At 35.8% G+C, this 22,656-nt stretch overlaps 1 protein-coding gene across 4 annotated transcripts in view; it reads left to right on the forward strand.

Moving 5' to 3' along the window:
• LOC113507717 overlaps positions 1–22,656 on the forward strand; it is a 71,623-nt gene that overhangs the window by 34,762 nt on the left and 14,205 nt on the right. For all 4 annotated transcript variants that reach the window (XM_026890655.1, XM_026890653.1, XM_026890657.1 and 1 more), the window contains one exon: positions 9,168–9,370. In XM_026890655.1, the coding sequence (XP_026746456.1) occupies positions 9,199–9,370 (172 nt within the window). In that variant the 5' untranslated portion in view covers positions 9,168–9,198. The remainder of the gene's footprint in view (positions 1–9,167; positions 9,371–22,656) is intronic.

The following is a 22,656-nucleotide window of genomic DNA, read 5'->3' on the forward strand; positions in this document are numbered from 1 at the left end:
GTAAAAAAGAACACTTCTCCTGCTGATTGATTTGAATAGGTTATAAAATTGTTTTTTTGTCTCATTTCATGTTTAAAATGAGTTTTAAAAAAAGTTAAGTATTGGACAAAAGTTATCGGCTGTTTCGGTTATTAGCAAGAAATTCAACATCACAACAAAGATATTATTTGCCTTTTTTGACTAACTATTCTAAGATTCGAATCTGTTTCATTTCCTGTCCTGCTCTCATCTTGCGGGGATGGCGCAATGTGTAGGTATTATCTGTCCTTTTATCTCTACTACTTGTCATCTCAACATTTACTCCTTTCTTTCTCATACCTTTTCTCTTGTATCATTTTATCTTTAATCATAATCAGTTGTCGCAGTACCATCCGCTGTTTGAGTTTCCACGATGAGTTTTGCTACAGCAAAATGAGGAATGTTAAATAAAAATACGTTTGCGCCTCGAATTTTATAAAAACTTTGTCTGCCGTGTTTCGAGCGCTGGAAACATTTTTTGTTTGACAAACAATGGCTGTTCTCACTTGTCGAACAATCGTTTGACGCACTTGACGCTGACACACAGTTTATCGCGCGTCGAGTGCATCACTACGTTTACAGCTTACAGTTTGAATTTATTGCCCGACCGAATACGAATCCAAATATTGCTTTCCATATTAAAATAGTACAACTTCGTTTATTGGATTACGATTGGGACAGAGGGACCGAAGTTGTAACGATATTTGGTTCCCACTTTGTAACAAGAAGTAATGTATTAACAACTGTATAGTATGAAGTTAAGTACGTATGTACAAGTTTCGGATGCATTAACCAACTGAAATCAGTTTGAAATACAAGTTTTCGAAGTGGGGCTAAGTTAAGTTACTAGGCGATTGCAAGAAACGAAAGCTCGAAGCCTTGTAGCTGTAAGAATTTACGTACAGTACAGCCCCAAAGTACCTACCTTACTTATCAAGCCTTAGTAATGCTATCTAAATGGTGTAAAATAGTGTTTCCAGTAAATGATTGCGCACTCGCGTACTGTAACACATGTATTTGACACGAATGTCGCGTGACCGCCGCGGCCGGCACTGATCGACGAGATTACTAATTTTTATGTAACACACTTTATTTAACGACTCTATTCGTAATGACCAAAATTCCTAAACACAGACCTACGCCTGACCACCTACATACGTCTACTTACCTAAGGATTGCGATTTTTTATTCCTGTCTTACTTTTACTATTGAGCTTCTCTGTTTATAATATGGTTTTCCGTTACATACTCATTAATTTGCTTTGTATCTTTCCTTTCCTCCATTCCAGTATGTACTCATATTATACCTAAACTAAAATCATAAACCACAAGTTCCTCAGCATTAATTATTCCGCATAGCTGTTTAATATGAAGCACGCTACACGTGCAGACTGCAGTACATGCAAGAAACAGCGAGACAACACATTCTCCGTGCAATTTCCGGACGAGAGCTGTCTATCCACACTGTCACCTTCGGAATTACCTTTCAGACGCACACATATGTACACTAGGCATGTAGTTATAGGAGCGGAGGCGCACACATCAAATATTACTGACGTAGAACAAAGAAGTGAAGTGTCGAGTGATAAGGTTAATGAGCGTAATCTAATCAAAAGTAATGGATCAATTAAATGAAAAAGTCTAATACAATCATGTATATGTGTATCAATGTAAACTAAGCCTTCTTTACGTTACGCACATCGGTAATGGTCGCAGAATTTGAAATTTGAAAGACCTGCTTTCTTTTTTTTTGTTCCTTATTTTTTTACAAGTCTTCTCCATCTAAATGTCTTTTGCCATGATTTTACTTGATTCTTAAAGTTAAACTCCTAACCGTTGACTTCCTTGTCATCATTTGTCGGATACCCAAATCAGATCCAAAACAAACTGTCCCTCGCAAGACTCTTGACACAGAAAACCCACTTAACCTTTTACCTACAACATCATTTGAAATTCATCGAAATTCTGAAAAATGAACTCCGAAGAAATATGAAATATTCGAGGAATCGTTAGCGAAACTAAAGTTTAAATTAAGTTTCAACCATATTTTCCGAGAAAAGTTAACACAGCACTATTCTCAGAAAATGTGATTGAAACCTTCAAACCAAAAAGGAGTCAAAAATACTAACAAATATAAGGTAGGCCATGTAAACATTTTAGGAAAATGTAGTGTTATTTGAATTTCAAAAGTTCTTGAATAAATTGCGCGGCAAACACATACCACTATACATCACGTGCGAAGTACATTTATAAAAGACTACACTATCTTCTTGCAAATCCATAACTGTTCTAAATTATTTGTTAGTGCTTCCAAATGAAAATACTGATATTTTTGGTTCTGTTTTGCTTTTTCTTTATGATTTCTTTATTTTCTGTAAATACCTAAGTTTTCTAGATTCCTAAGCAACAATAAACTTCGTCATCCATGATAAACGTCATCCATAAAGCAAGTTATAAACGTCACAATTATATTAAAAACGAGGCTATGCTGGCTCATGCTGCATTCAGCTCGATACATTTGCCTTATAAGATACAAATGTTGACTAGTTAAGTGGACCGTTGCACGTCAGTGCTTGCCCAGTGGCCCCTGTTAGCATCGACCGCTGTCGCCGGCTCGGCGAGCACGCGTCGCCAGGGACCCCCTGACGTCACCGCGCCGCGCCCATAACCTGATTGTATGCGTTAGCGCGAAAATTTCAACCAGATATGAAGTTAAAAGTGGATATTTTTATACAAGGTTAAAATTAATCGATTTTTCGGTTTAGGATTTTTTTTAGATTCAGGTTTTTTACGGTGTTTACGTTATGCTATTTTGTTTCTTTTTGGTCCTCCAAAAGGCGATTATGACTTACGGTGTAAACCCAGAGTCAATCAGCCTGTGGGCTAGCTTTTTGCTGAATATGAGCATATTGAGCGATACTTATTTTATATTCTTCCTTTGCCGTTGTCTCAAAATTTTACAAATAAACTATTTTCCTTTTGTTCTTGTCAGTATTATTTGCAGGACATTATTTAGGCAATCAATGCGTACATTTTATTGCCCTTGCATTGCATTTTATTGGTAGGTTTTCATTCGCCCCATGGTAAAAAGAAATAATTTTGAACAGCAATCCAAGAAAAGATACAAAGTAGGTTTCTCTTTAGTTTTCCATTCTTTTCGAGTGGACTAAATTACCTCTTTCTTTTAGACTCTGTGCTGAAAGTTGTAATTTGCCTATTCTGATAAAGAAATTAGTATCTAACAACAAATCCAATCCCATAACATTCTTCATCTCTCTAAAAATAACAGTTGTATTATGAACAATTCACATCAAACACAATTCTAGTTGAGTAGTATTCATAACGTGAATGGGTTTGAAATATTAATGATAGCCCTTACAACCGCGTACTATTTGATTAATAGAAACTCCACAAAATAAGTTACACGTGCCATAGAAATAATTAATTGGAAATTGAAAATGTCAGAATAGTTACGTATTGGTTATATTTTAAGCATGAAAACAATCTCTGCTTTTAGGGTATGTACGATGATGATATAATGACTTTGTGACATTGTAGGGGTAAATTCAAAAACTAATCTTCGGATCTTGCGAAAATACGCGTACCAATCGAAGGACAAGTTATTTGTGATTGTCACAGTCTATTTCAGATATTAAAAAAAAACTACCACTTAAATTAGTGAGCACGTGTAAGTACCTAAGTGGAAAAAATACTTATTTGGAAAAAAACTCAAAGTTCAGTGATGTTTTTTTTTCATTCTTAAACATTCCAGCCATTTAAAGCTTACGATTTCTTTTCTATTACAAATGTAAATGATATCATTACAGATGAAACGCTTTCAGGATAGTTAGGAATAGCACGTACTTCCGTTGTTTCTGTAATGAAATAGCCTGAAAGCACGCCATTACTTCATGGGAGGTAGTGGCGTGTGCCTGGGCTGTTGCCCTCAGGGCTCGGTCGCGGTCATGTGGATGTGAAGACAGCGTTGTGGTTCATCGCACGCAGCTTGTTATCTATCACCATTATTACAAACCAGACGGCTAAATATTGAAGCTTTTATATTATTATAATACCTTTAATATGGCGCATACATAGTTGTTTAAGAATGGCCGGACCCAACTGGAGTCTTTATTCGGCGAGCTAGTTTAAGTTCGACTTAATCAAGTGAACCGTTCTTAAATAACTATTGAAGTTACCAGAAATTAAAACCTAAGTTGGAATTCATAGTTGCTACCGTTCTTGTTTGAAAGTATCTACACGTTAGAATCCACACGTTAGATTAGATATAGTTGCCATCGCAGTCTTCATCTGTCGTAAAAAGGAAAGTACGACCCCCATAGCTGTCTGGTATACCACTCCGTCTCCTCAAGTTGGAGAAAATGAATGTGGATAATCTGAGGTAAAAGAGGTTTATTTAGATTTCATACCAAATCAAATTCAATGTCAAGTAAGGGCTAGTTTCATTACTTTTCTATCCGGAACAGTATTATAAGCTGGGATTGGAGTCCGATCAGGGGTAGGCACGCCCCGAGCATCGAGCCGGTACGTGATACCCGTGTGACGACCAGTGGGCGGCCGACCACCGCATATCCACACGAATATCGACCTTACTGCATTGAAATAGAGTCCCCTGTCAATGTCAAGTTGCTACTGTGTGGTAAACTGTACGTAACCCTTGCCCGGTATCCTTCGGAGAATACGAACGTGACGGCTATATTATTTATGAAGCTTAACGAAAATATACGAGATGTTTTATTTTATTTTATTAATATGTTTTTGATAAATGACCGTTCTAGCGTTTTCTATATTTTAGTATATCGGTTGGTTTCAGCAATTTTCTAAATGTTTTCCTGTTTACGGCAATATTTGGAAGGAAACCATTAACCATAATTAGGGTTAAATTGGGTGATCAGATCGTGCCTTTTTTCAATTACCATGACTCTATACACGGTGATTTTTTAGTCGTCTTACAAAAGCAGCCCAGTTCATGTATCCGACGTAAAATACCCCTAGGCGCGATTATTATTTTTTTATCATCAACTAAAATAATAAGTACGAAGAAAAATTAAACAAGAGAAATCTGAAATATACTCTTAAAAATCATAAAAACGCCGCCGCCCGCGCCCCTCACCATTGTTACAAGGCTCGGACCGCGCTCGCAACAGAGCTGTGTTTCTAAAAAACTACGAATTGCATCATAATATTGAATAAAAATTGCATTTTAAATTTATTCAAATCTCATAAATACATATTTTTTATCATGAACGTGTTCTAGTCATTGGATACATGAACTGGGCGGCTTTTGTAAGACGACTAAAAAATCACGGTGTATAAGCCTTTGACATTTTCTGTTTAATCATGGTGCGTTGATCTCATAAAAAAACAGGGATATTGGTTACATAAAATAATAACACATCAATATACGGTGGTATTGTCCTTGTACTTCGTGAACTATTGATAACAGTAATTAAAGATAAAACCTTGACATTGGCCGCTAAAAATGTTACTTAGTAACCAGTTATCAAGGATACCTCGCACCGATTTCAAAGGAAGGAAATATTTGTCGGATATTTCTGGATTTGATGCATTCCGAATATCCAACGATACGTTCAATGGTTACTAAACAATTTCATGTTACATTAAACTTTTGCTAAATAATATTTTTTAGTGTTTTACCTAACGAAGGCTAATTCAGATAAGCAATACTCCAAAAGTACCAATTATAAAGGTTACCGATTAAAATAACTGAAATTCCATATAACGATTAAATATGACTAATCCAGAAGCAATTATTTTTTAATCTAAAACGAAAATGTAACCTTTAAACTTATTTCCTTTCATTTTCCCGGTTTAAATACAATCAATTTAGTTATTTTTTTTAATGATTCCATGCTAGTTTCTATGTAGGTATAAAAAGGTGTAAATTATTATGATTTATATTCGATAAATCATAATAATTTACATAGAACTAAACTAATCATAAAGAAGTAGCTAGTTCAGCACTTATATACGCCACAGTAAACAACTATAGTTACTCCGGTAAACCCTCTTCGACATCAGAGGGCCCGCTACAATCGTAATCTATTTTAAGCAACTCCTTATCCGAAATGAAATGACCACGTTCCGCGGCGGCATAAGAAAATCTTAATCAAAATTGCCTGAAAAAGAGAAATATAAAAATGGGGCAAGGTTGGAATTAAAAAGAGATATCATGTTTGATTTATATATTTTTTATACAATTGAGTGGGACCGAAGCCGTTCATGCTGAAGGGCGCAGGGAAGGTATCGACTTCCGTTGTCACGACAATAGCGCGTGTCCGGAACCTTACAAACGTAGATTGTTACAAATACTTTTATACGTTTTTTAATCTTCGAAAGAACATTGTTGTTTCTTCTTTTAAGTAAAATGTATTGCTTTCGCCTTGGACAGTTTTGGGAAATTTGGATTTGGACAGGATGGATGGACATAGGTTTTAAATTCAATAGATGCAACTGAGATATGAAAGATCTGTATTTGACTATAGGGATTTAAACATGTAGGTATTGCAAACTTGGTAGAACTTAAAAACTTTGATTTGAAGTGTGAGAAGATCAATAATCATTACCGATTTCAAAATTCTTCTGATTCACAAACTCGCTAGTATAACAATTTAGATTCAAAATAAAATACAGCATTGAGTGAATAGGTTCGATAGACTCACCAAACTATAGTCAGGTTTTATTCATGAATAGTAACAGTTGCCTGTAGCTTTAAAAATTCAAACTAAAAAACTTGACAATCGTAAAATAAATAGTTCCACACTCGACAACCTGTTGAATTCTCCAATATTTGGTGACAAATGTTTCAACACTATGCGTGATCTGGACGAATATTTTCTGTTAACGCGACTGACTAATTATAATTCTTGTAGTTCGTTAATTTACTGTAACACTTCCATGTTGCCGCATGAATATTACTGTGAGTCATGGAGGATTTCGTCTGGACTGGGTGACTGACCCTATATGCCAAAACAGAAACAAATGTTTACTCATTTTGGTTGGATTTTTCGTATAGGAAGGTAGACCCAGTAACGATATGCCTTTGCCCAAACATAAAGAAATATAGGTGCGATACCTTAATTATCTACTACCCTTGGACATCTACTACCTACTGTTCTATATTTTACCTCACATATGTATAGCATTTTTCCTAACCCCATTCTATGACGCACATTAGTCTAATGAACAATGTGCCGGACAGGCCGTGCCGGCTCGGACACGGCCCGCAGCCGGACAGGTGTCAGAACCGGCGACGACCGGCTCACCGGATTCGCAAACATTAATCTGTTACATCCTGAAGTGACACGAACAAGAACATATCTGTGAAATGTGAATTAGGGTAGAAATTTTAGGTATGCTACTTTTTAAGGGTCGGCATAATACAGCCTTTCATATTTAGGTTGATTACATGATAAGGTAATGGTAGGCTTAAATGTTTTCTATGAGACATTTTGAACCTTTATTTACACCAGCTTATTCACGTTTTTTATTCCTACAGGATTACTGAGTCTGAATGATAAATGCCTCAATTTCGATTAGATATAATTTAAATGAAAGTACTGCTTATCTGCTACTAGTAAAGGAGTTCATAAAAACCTATTTAGATAAAGTAACCCGTTTAACACATTAGCGTCAGCAGCCAGCCAGAAGTTCGTAATAAAATAGAATTTATTTCAGGGATGCGTACCGCCATTTTCCACGTAGATACTTTCCTATGAATTATTCATGCGGCCGCCTCGCTTGTCCTTCGTACTCCGATTACCGGGATACGATTATAATAAGGTCACATTCGTGATCATTATGGGGTCATTTTTTATATTACCCACATTAATTTTAAAAAGAAATTCTAGAATAATATATTCTGTTTAATTCTATGACATGCATTTTAAACCTGGTGGATTTCAAATTGTCATAGGGATATGGTAACTCGTATTTTTTTTTGTCAAACATTAAAAAAACATATAGTAGAGATAGAATGTCTAGGTAATGTCTTTAAAACTATGTATCGTACGCAGTGAATATGTATAAAACCGAGAAATATACATATTTTCAAGTGAGTACAAACAAATATGTTACGGTTGTAAGCTTTGCATAATAATGAAACCTGCAAACACTATTAGCGACCATAAACGACATTCCAATCAAATCTAACATTTGTTACTCCATAATCGATCAAACAAAAGCTCGGTCAATCACAGTCCAACCTCAATCATTCCCATTGTTCTATTTATTATTCAAGCAGAATAAATGTCTCTATTGAAAGGTAAATAAATATGTAAATGGGCCACACCTAATAGGTTTCTCTTTTAACAAGTTTTGAGGTCAGAAGAAATGTTGACTCTATCGATTAAGCTGCCAATAGTTGCTAAGTCAAAGGAGAGTCTGAGGGCTACACCGTTACCTTTACCTATTTACTTTGGCTACGCCTTTGACCTGAAAATGTCAAGTACCGTATTGAGAGCACTGGATTTTTTCACGTTTAGAATTTTAATCCTTATTAAAATGTGATTAGCGACAACTTTAGCGTAAATAGTTTTTGCATTATTTTGTTTAAAATGGCCAACCCTCAAATGATCAAAGGTGATGTTCAGTATTTGTTGCTTCCCTTACATTATGAAGAATGGGGAGGGAAGAGATCTTTTGAAAACTGTAAACATACAGAGTCTTTATATTATAAAAGGGTTTTTATGTCGCCCGACTTCGTGTGGAGTTAAAGTCATTTTAGTGTCAGTTAAAAGCGCTTTTTGCTCTTCCCCGTACGATCAGAGATTCAGATATCTGCATACAAAATTATCATACCCCACCATTACTAAATGAACACTTAATTTTTCCCTTTTCACAATATGTGGTGTTTCACAAACATTCAAGTCACATGCACAAAGATCTAGATCACACAAACGCTTGTCCTACGCAGGGATCGAACCCGCGACACGTGGCTTACAGTGGATATGGCTTGGTGACCTAAACCACTCGGTTATCCGTGCAGTCAAAACGAAGTGTCTTAAAATTAATTTATCAATTTTAGCACCTAATCATTACAAACGAAAGCAAATCTTACCTATATGTCAGTATCTACCCATGTTAATGTATGTGTGTGTGTGTGTTTCGCAGCGTGTGTATCCCGGTGCGCGGTGATGTCGTCATGGAGGTTGTGGTGCCGCTGGCGGTGGTCTGCGTGTTGATCAGCGCCGCGCCGAACGCGACGCGCGCGCGCCGCCCGGACGACCTGCCCGACGAGCCCGTGCTACCAGACGATGACGATGAGCTCTCGCACAAGCTCGACTACTATGATGAGGAGAGGATTAACATCTCAGGTCAGTATTGGATGATAGGAACCCTGATAGCAGAAAGGAAAACGTTAACTTACCTTAAATGCAGGGTTAAAGTAGATATTATATAGGCCAGCTTAAAGATTATCGGAATTGAATTACGATGGTAATTAGATTACAAAAATGATGTTGTCACCTATCTCTAAGAAATTACAGACACAGATTTAAAATCAATTTAATTAGGCCGTTTTCCAGGCACTTTCAAAACGTTACAGTGGAGACTCTAGTTGCGCGGTTCCAAAGTGTCATTTTTATGGAGAAGAACCGGTAAGAGACTCCATATTCCATAAGTTATTTATCTAAAAAGTAACTAAACTAAAGTAAAAAAAACGAAATTGTAAAAAGTATCTAAAAAATGAAGTAAATTAAACATTAAATTTTGACAAATCTTCAGCGCACGTAAGTTCAATAAATACATTAGAGAATTCTAGCAAAACGTATATTTAAAAAAGAAACATGTAAATATTGACTCTTAGAAGTATTATCAAGCTCCCACTCTATACAAAGACGTAACAACGACTACAAACTAACTACCCACGTAGCACATGTAACAGACATACTAAAACTTGTAACTGTGTTCTCATTGAAAGTTCCACAAGACAAACTTCGAGCAAATGCAGAATGTGAAGTTAATCTGTTTAGTGGGCCCTCAACAATAGCGGGGAACTCACTCCTGGTTATAAATGTACAGAAAATAGTTTACTGGAACAATATTAACTTAGTTTGATGCCTATTCACGCCTCGCCTGAAATATGGGCATGTTTGTCTAGACTGACGGAACTAAATAAATTTATAATTGAACTTGACGGCTCGGATAGCCGAGTGGTTGAGGTCAGCACATCAAGCCTTCTGTGCGCGACGTGTTGCGGGTTCGATCCTTATGTAAAACAAGCATATGTGTGATCCACATATAAGCTCTCAAGTCTTGAATGATTGTGAAACCCCAAGCGACAAAAAATAATAATGGAATAAATACTTTGTGCGAGAATCGCTATAAAAACAAAATGAATGAAATTTATCTGAACCTTATGATAAAAAAAACTAGCCATTTAAATGACTAAGACAACTCGTTAAACAAATACGGAGAAAAAATCGTATTTATTTAGTATTTGATCCTGAAGGATTAAGAAAAATTGAAAAGAAAAATCGAGGTAGATTGTTATTCATTATTCCTTATTGCATGACCAAACATCCATAAAAAGAGTATAACATTAGCACCAGCCCATAAACATATTTAGTATAGGCAGCTTGGTTTACCAGCCGCCAGCCGAGTAAACTCCACACAAAGTGAGCTCTACTTGACAGAGCAAGTGCAGTTAAAAGCAAGCGAGAGGAAAGTTGTGAGCTCTCCTCAGTCATTATGGCGGCTTTATGTTAAGCGTCGCAATTCCTACGCTAAGTACTGCTACTTTTTGTTTGTAATTAGTAGCCTGTGAAGAACTCTACATTGACTCATGTTGGTGTATATTTTTCATCTTTTGCCTCCGTAACTTTTATGACCCGGTAACTTTTCGCTTGTCTATAGAGTTGTATGCGTAGTTGTAGATGAATTATTATGCCATATAGGTAATTCAATAAACATATTTGAAGCAAACGTAAACGTTAGCCAACAACATAAAAAAATATATAAAAATTTAAGAAAAAAGTTTTGAGTTGATGAAAAAGATTAAAAATATATACCAACCTATTAAAGAATATCCAATTCCCTGAACACCCGAGACCTCACAATTAGAAGTATCGACATCTAGCCAGTCTGTGGGTACTTTCTTCCAACATCAACGAAACGAAATGAAATCACAATTTCGTATTCATTTAGCACGGGACGCGATAAAACAAAGAACGCTACACCGCACTTTGCATAAACGACAAAATGAAGGCGGGCAAACATTCGGAACTCCACAACGACGGCAGGTCGCTCGGGTGACGGGGCGGTGACGCACTGCCGGGGCCCGATAGGGAATCTACAGAAGGTGAAAAATTGCCAGAATGACACCACAGCCGAAGAATTCAGAAAAACGAATTACTTCGTATAACCTTTCTTTTTTCTGTCTTTTAATAGTCTGATAAAATGGCTCAACCAAATTTAACTGCTCTGCATACAGTTTTGGCAACGCATTCTGCTAATTTGATGAAACCAATTTTACCATAAGTACCGTAGTCAACTTTTGAGTTTTGTTGAGGAGCACTTACGTACCGTCACTGACTACAGGGTTTATTAAGTTTTGGTAAAGAAAAACTAACGAGGGCTTGATTCGACAGATAGGATGTTCCACTTAACTATAGGCTGCTCAAACCCATAATGAGCTTAGTCCTAACATATACGGGAGCTAGTGTGGTCAGATAATTTTTATGATGTGTATTGGAGGAGGTCAGCCGAGAGTTATGGAGGACAAACCGTATTGCCCGCCTGTCCACACACTAACTAAGGTAAGCTCGTTAAGCCGCCGGTCTTGGATAGCACACGATAATGGATGCAATCAGAAGATCCATAGAACATTAGCTACTAAATTCCGTCCTAATTTTACTTAAAGTTTAATGTCCTCCTATTTAAAACATTATAAGATTAATATAGGTATAAAATTTAATTTTTGAACACTAGTTTCAATCGGCAAATATTGACTTTCAAAAAATAAAAATTGGACGATGAAACTTTCTCTAAAGGAAAATTCAAATTTGGAAAACTTCAGGTAACAGCTGTGCCAAAAAAAAAGCTGCAGTCTGAATATTATTGCAGTATTAAACAGATATTGCAACAACCGGTCAAGCACGGGTCGGTATCGGAACACTGAGGGTTCCTTACAAACAGGCTAAAGCAAAACAAGTCGTTTTGGTAACAAATAAATTTGAGGGTGTCTGCCCAAGTCTTAATTTGTTACCCAATAATTTTATGATCATAACAAGCGCTGCTTCACCTAGATATTTATTTGCTGTTATACCGGGAACATAAATTACAGCTGTCTAACTATTATCTATCCGTCTTTCACCATCCAGCCTAGTGACGGTTTATACGAAGAGAACAGACCCCTAAAAACTGTCCATGATATAATATTCCTCTTCAGCCAACATCCACAATCGCCAGCTAATTACGAAACACAATCTGTAGTTGTGCTTCGTAAGTTTCTATCCAACGGCTGCAGTGTTTGAGACATTATGCAATCCAGTTGGCAGCGTGCCAGCCTCCAACAAACAGCCTTCCAATAATGTATAATGAAATTGCTGAATTGATACGGCCCCGCCCGGCCCGCTGTACATCGATTGTTTTTCAACTTTATACCAAACTTCTTTTGAAAATTGCATTTTAAAGCAATCTGTCCTACTCGTGGACGCCTGATCCAAAACTTTCTAAGATTAAAGTTTTACTTTTTGTTCTTTAAATTAAATGTTATTTTTTAAGCCTTAGCAGCCAATTTAGTGTTTATAGAAATCATATGACATCCTATCTGCCTAAAGAGGACGAAAAAGAAAATACGGTTTTCCAAGGTCAGGCACAGGTTCTTAAAAGAAAAAAAAATATTTGTACTTATTTTCTTCTTTCTACAAAAGCCTTACCTGAACAAGAAGTAATTATGATTACAAAAATGTTTCAAAATATTGAGCATTGTTATCATTTGCTTTATTTAAACGACCATTTTACCACTTGAACAGCCGATACCTTACGAATGTCGAGTGCCTGTACCGAACATAAATATGAGTACCTATTGTATTTGAGCGCCCATTATAACGATCGCCGATATTGCTACGGATATGCAAATAACAATGTCCATATATCACTTCGAGAGCACATTATACCTTCCCATTACAATACTTTAGAGAAGCTTAATTGACTTCTATTGTAACAAAATATTACGCACGTTGAATCATAATGATTTATTCGTTCTTATAGACCGCTTAAATAGATAAAACCTGCGTTTAAGCTTACTCCATAGAGCTATTTAGAAAAAAAGTCGCAGTATAACAGGACATTATTATTGAAACGAAACAGAAAACAAGATAAGTAGATGCTAAGACGTCTGTGGAAAACTCTATGAATATAAAAATAAAAGAAAGTTATACTGACACTGCAACATTTATAACAAGCAATCCATTAATTCAAAATTAGTCCGGCCGTCCAGAAAACTAATTAAACTTAAAATCCCCGAGATTAAAAACAAGATGTCGGAAATGTCAACGAAGTGAAAATGTATGCTAATGTATGAAGTTAATTGCATTTTCTACTCCCGTATTTCATAAGTTAACAATATTAAAATATGTTCTAGCGACTCGACACTCGTACACGATTTTTACTTTTATTTTATTTGTGGGCTTTGCATTTGCTTCACTGCGTAATTAGGTTATGGAAAATCCCCTTTTATTTGATAAACGTTTTAACGTTTTGCATGTAAAAGATTTATATTTTGTTAAAAGTAAGCTTAAAGATTACCAAATCAAATATGAAACCCACCACTGAAATATATCAGCAATTTATTATTTGTTTGTATAAAAATTACACTATGAGATACCTTTTTTTAAGTATCATAACTAATGAAGTATTGGTATGGACTACTTAAAGATATACCTTCTTCAATATCTACTGTTCTTGCTTGATGGACTTTCAAGCCTCCTCTCTACAACATTTTAATTTTTCCTTTATATTTTACCGCCCACATATGTACCTGCTTAAATACATACAATTTGCCTACCGGTACAACTCATCCAAGTTCTATAACAATTTGCGCATCTTACCCGAGTTAACCTTAAGTAGGTTTGCCTAAATGCCTGCAGTCATCTCAAACCGAAATGAGCTATTATTACATTACACTCCAGCTTATTTCGCTCATCATGATATCTCCCAGCTCCTAATAAATAGGATTTTTGCTACAAATCCACCGGATTTATAAAATAGGTTTGTGTAACGCGGCTAGGGTGACATACCTTTTTTAAATTGGCAGACATTTTTACACCGCTGAAAATGACGTAATTGCTTGTTGAAAAATTGCTGAAAAATAAATGTTGTTTATATTTTGGTTTTAATTGTTACCACAGGATTTTGGAAAATTTTGAACAATAGCTATTTAAATAAGTTATAATGAAATAATAAATGCGGACAACATCACATACATTGATCTGAACCCAAAGTAAGTTGCTAAAGCACTTGTGTTATGGAATTCAGATACAACGAAGGTACCACAAACACCCAGACCCGGACAATGTAGAAATAAGAATTTTTACATTGACCCGACCGGGGATCGAACCCGGGACCTCAGAGCTAGCGAAACCTTGAAACCGGTGCGTACGCCACTCGACCACGGAGGTTTTGCACCTTCAGATACTTCTGCAAAAATTGAAATGTTTATTCGAATTCGTCTTTATCTCACGAAATATACAGAGCTGACGTATTCCTATCGTCGAATATAACAGTGACAGTAAGAGGGATCTTGACCTTTCAATTTTACTCGGAATCTCTGATTACACGTAGGACGAAAGAAATGCCAGAAATACATCATATTTTTCGCTACAGTTCTTACAACCCTGCTAATACAATAAACGAATTTATCACAATTATCATTTGAGTCTCTTGTGTTTTAAAACCTCGCCTCTTTTTGTTAAGATTGAACAATTTACCGTAACTGTAATCTAGAGAAAATTACTACAATTATGTAATAACGTCAGATTTCAAAAGGCAAATCCAGTGCTAGTCATTACGGTACAATAAAGAATATTATAAAGATACTTTAACGACGTAGTCTTTATTTCGTCGTGGCAAGGTTCATTTTCTTAATGCCTATTCCCATAGACTTTTTGCTGTACAATGTATATTAAATTCATACCTTCACGGTGCTAGCTGGTGCAATGCGGTTCATGTATGACTGGCATCTAATTAACTAATTATAATTATCATTTAGGCAGAATGCAATTTCCTCATTCCTGGCTTGTATACTACTGAAGTATTTAACGCTGTCTCATCACATTTTCTACTCAAATGGAAACAGTAATTGGCAGGGAATTGTCTGCGGTTCAAACCTGCTTTATTGAATTTAATTTTTGATTTAGGTACACAGAAGTGCATGCTAAACCGTAAAAGGTTGAGTTGGTTTATGAACTCTAAATGAGTCTTAAGATACTAGTATATGTATATTATTTATGTATATAGTATGCTCATAGTACACATATGTACACGCGTACCTATATATAGTAATAAGCTTTCAAAAGGAGATTATTGCCGAGTATAGTGTTATTTCTTGCATGTTGCATCATCAGCATCATCATCTCAGCCTATAGCAGTCCACTGCTGGACGTAGGCCTCTCCATACGTTCTTCAGCGCGACCGGTTCATTGCCACCTGCATCCAACGAGACCCAGCGGCGACATATTGTAGATATCAATTTATATCTTTGTCAGTATTTTAACAAAAATCGATTTGAGGAATTTTCCCTTCCTTCCCCAGACGTTAGCACTCTAAATTAATCTAGATACTGTCAAATTCTAATTACGTTCACGTAGTCACTTTTATACGAGACTCTTTTGATATCGGAGATTAGGAAGGTCGCGTTCAAGGTCATCTAATATTAACTTCCATCTATTTTCGGATTAAAGAAGGTGATGTGATATCGTGTGCGATTAGATTACTTTAGCTGAGAAATGAAACAGTAAACAAAAGTATTATATGTAAGACAAAGACTGTACGTTTATGGGGAAACGCGGGCACGGAATGACGGCTGAATACCAGCTGTCAGCCTTTAAAGTATTCTTGTAATTGTGTAAGAGAGATGCGGCTCTAGGCATTGTAGTAGGTATACTGTTTTGTTTCCAGAACTGTAAAAGTTTTAGTTCATGTGGTGCCCCTAGTAACAAAAAATATACAAATTATTGATTTGCACCACATCTATTATTTCTGAGGAATACAGAAGAATTTCATATAATTTTGTATCCATAGAAATTGCCTAAAATTCCGTGACAGGGAATTCGGAAAACTGTAATAACTATGTATTTTGTGCTTTGTGTAGCAAGATGTTAACTGTCGAATGTCAAAGAGTTTTTATTTCAAGTACATCATTCCTATAGAGAAGAACCGGAATAAAACTCCATACTATGTTAAAAATACAATATTTCTTAAATTTTAACATTTATTTTTGTTAAACAGTGTCCAATATCAATCAAAAAGCCACAAATATCACACAATATCGTAACAGAACATGCATTATGGTCACCGCACATTATATACAGCAGCTTAAATACTTCTAGAAACTTCAGCCTGCCTTGTTTATCCTTATTCCACGATATATTTGCATCATGGTGTCTGTATTCCGTTGGGAAGCGGCGACCCACTATATTTTACGGCCAATACCGAGCAGATAAGCTATCAATGCGACCCGCATAGGATATGTTCTATTTAACGAAACTTCGCGTATTTGTTCCCATAGCTTTTTTTGTGGAATCCTCCGTAATTTCTTGGTGATATCGGATCTCGAACTTTTACAAGATTATTTTATCTGAGACAGTTGGTTCTTTTAAACCTTTTTCAGTTTTACAGGTTCATTTCATTCGGAACATTGCCCTGTAATATTTTTCTAGAAGCCAACATGTACTTTGATATTAATTTACGTATTAACTTATATTACGTATAAATATTATATTATTTGATTGACTATAATGAACACATTTTTCCTTTTTTGGAATTTTCGCAATTTCCCTAATAGGGAATGGGTGTTGATAATATTTTCCTGTACTTTATTCGAATGTATTATGTACGTATTATTTTAAAAGTATTGCATTTATACTTAGAGAGTTGGCCCCTGAAAATTAGTATTAGGGCTTGTGTTTTAACATTCAGTCCTGTGTAATTTCAGATTTAGAATCATGTCATCATTGTATCTCAGTTTTTGTTGCAACAAAATGAAATTCACAAACCATCGGTGTGCCTGAAGATGAAATGAGTACGGAACTCATGAATAAACCTTTTTATCTGCTAAACATCCCCCATGAGCTCAATAATCATAAAGTACTAACTAAATAGCTACGACAGGCTTTTAATACGGCACCGTGCGTATCTGACGCATGATAAAATTGGGTCAAACATTACCAATTCATAATTTAATTTGTAAACCCGCTGTGCGATACAAATAACGCTTTGTTTACTCTCAGGGACGTGAATTAAAACATTATTTTATTATTAATTATCCACGTTATAAGTGTCAAACGTGATGACGTGATATCTCTAAGATTAACGTGTAACGACTTGTTTTTAGGGTTTCATACCTAAAGGGTTAAAACGGTATCGTCTTAAGGCTCTGCTCTCGGTTGGTAGGTACATCCGTATTTCTGTCACTAGGCTTTAATTCTACAGTAACTGCTGGACAGTTGAAATACTGAATAATGAATTCTGTTGCCGGTATAAGATCGGTATGTGCAGGCATCCCTACTAATATTATAAATGCGAAAGTAACTCTATCTGTCTGTTACGCTTTCACGTCTAAACCACTGAACTGATTTTAATGAAATTTGGTACAGAGATAGAGTTGACCTTGAGAAAGAACATAGGATAGTTTTTATCCCGGACTTTTGAAGAGTGCTCTTGGAAACGCGATATAACAGACCTCGACGCATGCGAAGCCGCGGGCGAAATGCTAGTAAATTTTATAAATGAGAGTCACTTGAATCTGACTAAGACCTGCGTTAACCGTGAACTGTATATAGTTACGAGGAAAGCTAGGTACAATTTGTTAGTCAGTAATAATTCTGAAAAAAATAAGGAAACGAATATACGTATTTCATAGGAATCCCGAATATATGATACTTATATCTCTACTCTATGTGATGGACCTAGTTGTGTGGAGTTCCTAGAATCAATTATCGGTATCCTAGAGGTCTATTTCCTCGAAATGATATGGAATTCCTGTTCAATACATTTCTACTAAAATGAACATCATAATTAAACCTTATTCGAACATTGTATAGGTCACGTATGGGCTGCACTGATTACTGATTGGTTTTTATCAAAGTAATATTTTTGTCTTCTCTTTATAGGTTATAATTGAAAAAGTTTAATTCCATATTGGCTGTTTCTGTATGCGAAGGTTAGTCAAACGTCCTTGTTCGATATATTTCTACATTTGACACCAAAGGCTTGAACATGAACTGCATCTCTTCGTGTCACGTCAAGGGACCAAGTAGTAAAGGGGTAATACATAAATAGCATGTGCAAAGGGGATAAAAGCTGTAAGCGCGTGCTTCCGACCACTAAGAACTTAAAAAAATGTAACTTTTTGCTAGCAAAACGCCAAAAATCTCCTTCTCAGATTTAGAGTGATTATTTTGTTTTGATCAAATCCTAACCTGACGATAACAAGAACACTAATCCACATAATTGTAACTTCAAAGATTATCCGCACATTTCACAAAAAAAAACCCAAGATATGTAACACCAACACCAATTACCTCATTTTCCCAATTACATAATACACTTTATTTAGTTTTGATAAGATTTGATTTTCATTAATTTTAAATCCTCGCCGCCACAAGCCACTCATTAGCTCGCCTCTCGGGAAAGAGGCTTCGAGACCACCTCAGCTAGTACTACAACGTATCTCCTTGAAATCTTTCTTTGACTAAAGTGGCTTATGTAATCTCGAAACCAATTAATATGAAGGAGAAAAGGCGAACGAAGGACTTTTTAATTATGCGCCAACAAAGGTGTGAAACAAGAACATTAAGTGGTTCGTTAGGGGAAGCTAATTAGCTGTTATTGATGTTTGTTATTACTTCATTTATGAACATTTTTAATTGTATTTTTTTGGATTTCGTTATGTTCTTTGTCGTTTATAATCTGATTACGTAATATGGTTTTGCATGTGGGTGTTTGAAAACGATGAATCTATGTTATTAGTTACAAAAAAGGCGTTTGTTTAATGTTCATTTTGCTTTTCTAAAGCTTTTTCTTTCTTCTCACGATACTCTTACAGTAACGATTTGCAGTTCAAATAATCTTCCGCTATAAAAGGCGTTATCTTGTACCTAACAACACGATTTTCCAATGGACATATTAAGTTTCGATTATAAAATAACGTGATTTCAAAAATGAAAGAATTAATTCTATATCTGTGCCTAAGGAATATTTCTCAAATTACTGAATCACGTTGCTCCGTGGGATTATTCATTTATATTATTATCCAAGTTCTGGTTGTTTGTCTGATCTTCATTACAATAACAAGATCATGTCTGAGATATAAATAGATTGATTATTCTACGTAATCCAAGTGAAACAAAATCCTCGTTTCATTCAGCGTTAACGTTTTATTTTATCAATAACTAGCTTTTCGCCCGCGGCTTCGCTCGCGTCGAGGTCGGTGCCAAGAGAACTCTTCAAAATTCCGGGATAAAGACTATCCTATGTTCTTTCTCAAGGTCTATCTCTGCACCAAATTTCGTTAAAATCAGTTCAGTGGTTTAGACGTGAAAGCGTAACAGACAGACAGAGTTACTTGCGCATTTATAATATTAGTAGGGATGTTTTATGTATAGAAAGAGGTTTGTACGTACAAATATACTTAAATTTAACTTAAGCTTATTATCTTTTTTCCACGGTGCTGTTTCTTCGTGACTGAAGAAAATAGGCTGCTAATCCAGGGTATCCAGGGTATCTCAAAAAAGACATGTAAAAGTGATATAATATCCTATTTGCAGAATAAATAATTTCATTTCATTTCATTTTATCAGCCGCCTCCTTACCAAATATTACCTCAATTACCCATGTGAACGTGAAAAGGAAAATATTAAACACACAAGATTGATAAGGACCTTGATTTTTTGCAGCACTTTGAAAAGTAATATCTTTCAATATTCGACTCAAAGAAACCAGTGGCTTTAAAATGTAATTTAAATATGCTTTATCATGAGTCGGAGCATCCCTAGTTACGCAATATCGAGATTCTTTCTAGATTCAACAGCATTCCTGAAATAATTCGTATCATTTTTCTATAATATTAACTGAGGAACATTGCTTAAGTTAGTTATATTTATATGCTTGGTACTTGTTCGTCTATTGAATAGTTAGGTACTTGTAATATAGTACGTTCAAGAGCTTCAGAGTGAAGCTAAAGGTCACTTCACTTTGACAAGTATTCGGTATTCAGCTCTCTCTAACTTTGACACCGTGAGGTTTGACACATGTATTTACTAAAGCTATCGAACACACACCACCTTCAAATGTCACAAGGTTACCTACATGCAGCCGTCTACGTTATTAGGGTTACAATTCCTAATGGTTGGTTCCTTTACATTCAAATTAAAAAATTATGACAGCACATTGTTATTGGATTTAAATGTAATAATGTTTTCAAGCCTTGAAAAACTCATCTCTGAAAAGTTCGGCATCATAAGCTCTGCTAGACCATGTCCCAATCAAGCGAATTATATCCAGAGTCACGGATATAGTCGCAAATACAAATCTAATTATTTAATTCGGATTACTGGCGTACGAACAGCAAACAGACAGCGAAGTGGTTCTGTGGCAAATAGCAAGCTAACTACCAGTGACTTCGTGTCGGTGCATTAGCAACCCCAGAGGTCACGAATCAGCTGTTTTAAATGACGAAAATTATACCAAAATGGGTACAAGCGACGCTCAGCTCACCCACGCGGCCACGCAGGCCTGAAACAACCCTATCTCCGCCACTTTTTATTTTTGCCATTCCCGCTTTAATTTTCGAGTTGCGTGGTCAGTACGCTCTGACACGAATGTGTACACAGCGCTTTTATAAAACTTTTTCAAACGAAATTAAATTTAAAACTGGTTAAAAAATAAAATGTATACTCGTTGAATGTAACAAGCTTTATATTACGCGTAGTAGTTACGTCATTGTAGGTTATTTACTGAACGCATGGTAGGATGTTTTGTTTTGACAGCAGACGCACCCCTATTTCCTAGTATTATACAGTTTCCAAGAATTGGGTATAAACAGTTCACCTTTTAATGCTTCATGGAATCTCTGTTAAGATACACGGTAACACAGGTATACGATAACCACACCGTAGTTTAACAATATTCAAATATGAAAAGGAAAATCTCAGCTCTACATAAGTGAAGCGCTGTCTCATATAATATATTCAGTTGGTATTGTGGAAATGTAAACACTCTCGTAACTGTGTAACACTTAATACATATGATACTGTAATAACACTATCACAAACTGTTACAACCAGTGTTCTTTCATTATGTTAACGTAAGTAGCGAGACGGCGACAGTTTCCAGCAAACACCACCTTTTGTGGAACACCCGTGTAAATTTACTTCAGCTTAAATAGGACCGCAGATAATCTACAGTACTTTAAATAAGGCTTAATACATTATGTAGGCTTTACAACATATTAAATATTAATACAACTGTCCTCTTTATCGTTATGGTGTACATTTGGCAAGTCCGGTAGTGCCAAGGATGCGGGCTCTGGCACCTCGCCAGCGTGCCAGATGTCACTGGCATATTTTGTACGTTTAAATTTTGTTCGGCCGTATTTTTTGGCAATTTCTCAGTTATTATTGCCTATATTTTATGTTGGTAACCCAGCTGCAACAGAGCCAATAGGTTTATATTTTGTTCTAGATATATTGTATGTCTTGTTATGGGTATTAAGCGTACATTGCTGTCCGAACAGGGATTTAACTATATCTATTGTGTTTTAAGAGAGCTTTATCGCGTGGGATTTTGTTCAAATTTCAGATGTAGTGAAAAATGTTATTGGAATTTTCCGTTGCAGTATGCAACAAAGCTAAGTATATTTTTATATGTTGGGCTGATAGCTAAAAACTATGCGACATGGTACTTAATACATGCAGTCTATTGTGAGGCGATAATGATCGAAATGTAGGCCTTTCAGGAAAGCTATTGTCACGAATTCCATTTCATGGTGTTCATGTAAGCTGATGCATCTATAATGTATGGTATATAAAGTATTATAGAATGTTTTTTTACGTGTCAACATAGATTTACTAGAGTTATATCGGAGGCGGAAGCGATTTAAAAAAATCAATTGACCGCGTGTAAATAGTAGCTTTTAAGTACATAAGCTAGGCTACATGAATCTTAGATTTAGTATAAAATTCAAGTCGTTCCGAGATATCCACCGTTTTCGTAATGGCGGTTTGTCGGCTAAACAGCTAATTTACTTTGCGCTGAATCTACAAAATGTTGTTGGCTTCTAGAGTTTCAATTGCACTTCTTTTTTACTTAATTAAACGAATGCTTCACGTATTTACATGGAAGGGAAGGTTTTATATATTCTTATAGACTTTCGGACACA

Source organism: Trichoplusia ni, unplaced genomic scaffold (genome assembly GCF_003590095.1).
Source record: "Trichoplusia ni isolate ovarian cell line Hi5 unplaced genomic scaffold, tn1 tig00003104, whole genome shotgun sequence".
Taxonomy (NCBI): Eukaryota; Metazoa; Arthropoda; class Insecta; order Lepidoptera; family Noctuidae; genus Trichoplusia; species Trichoplusia ni.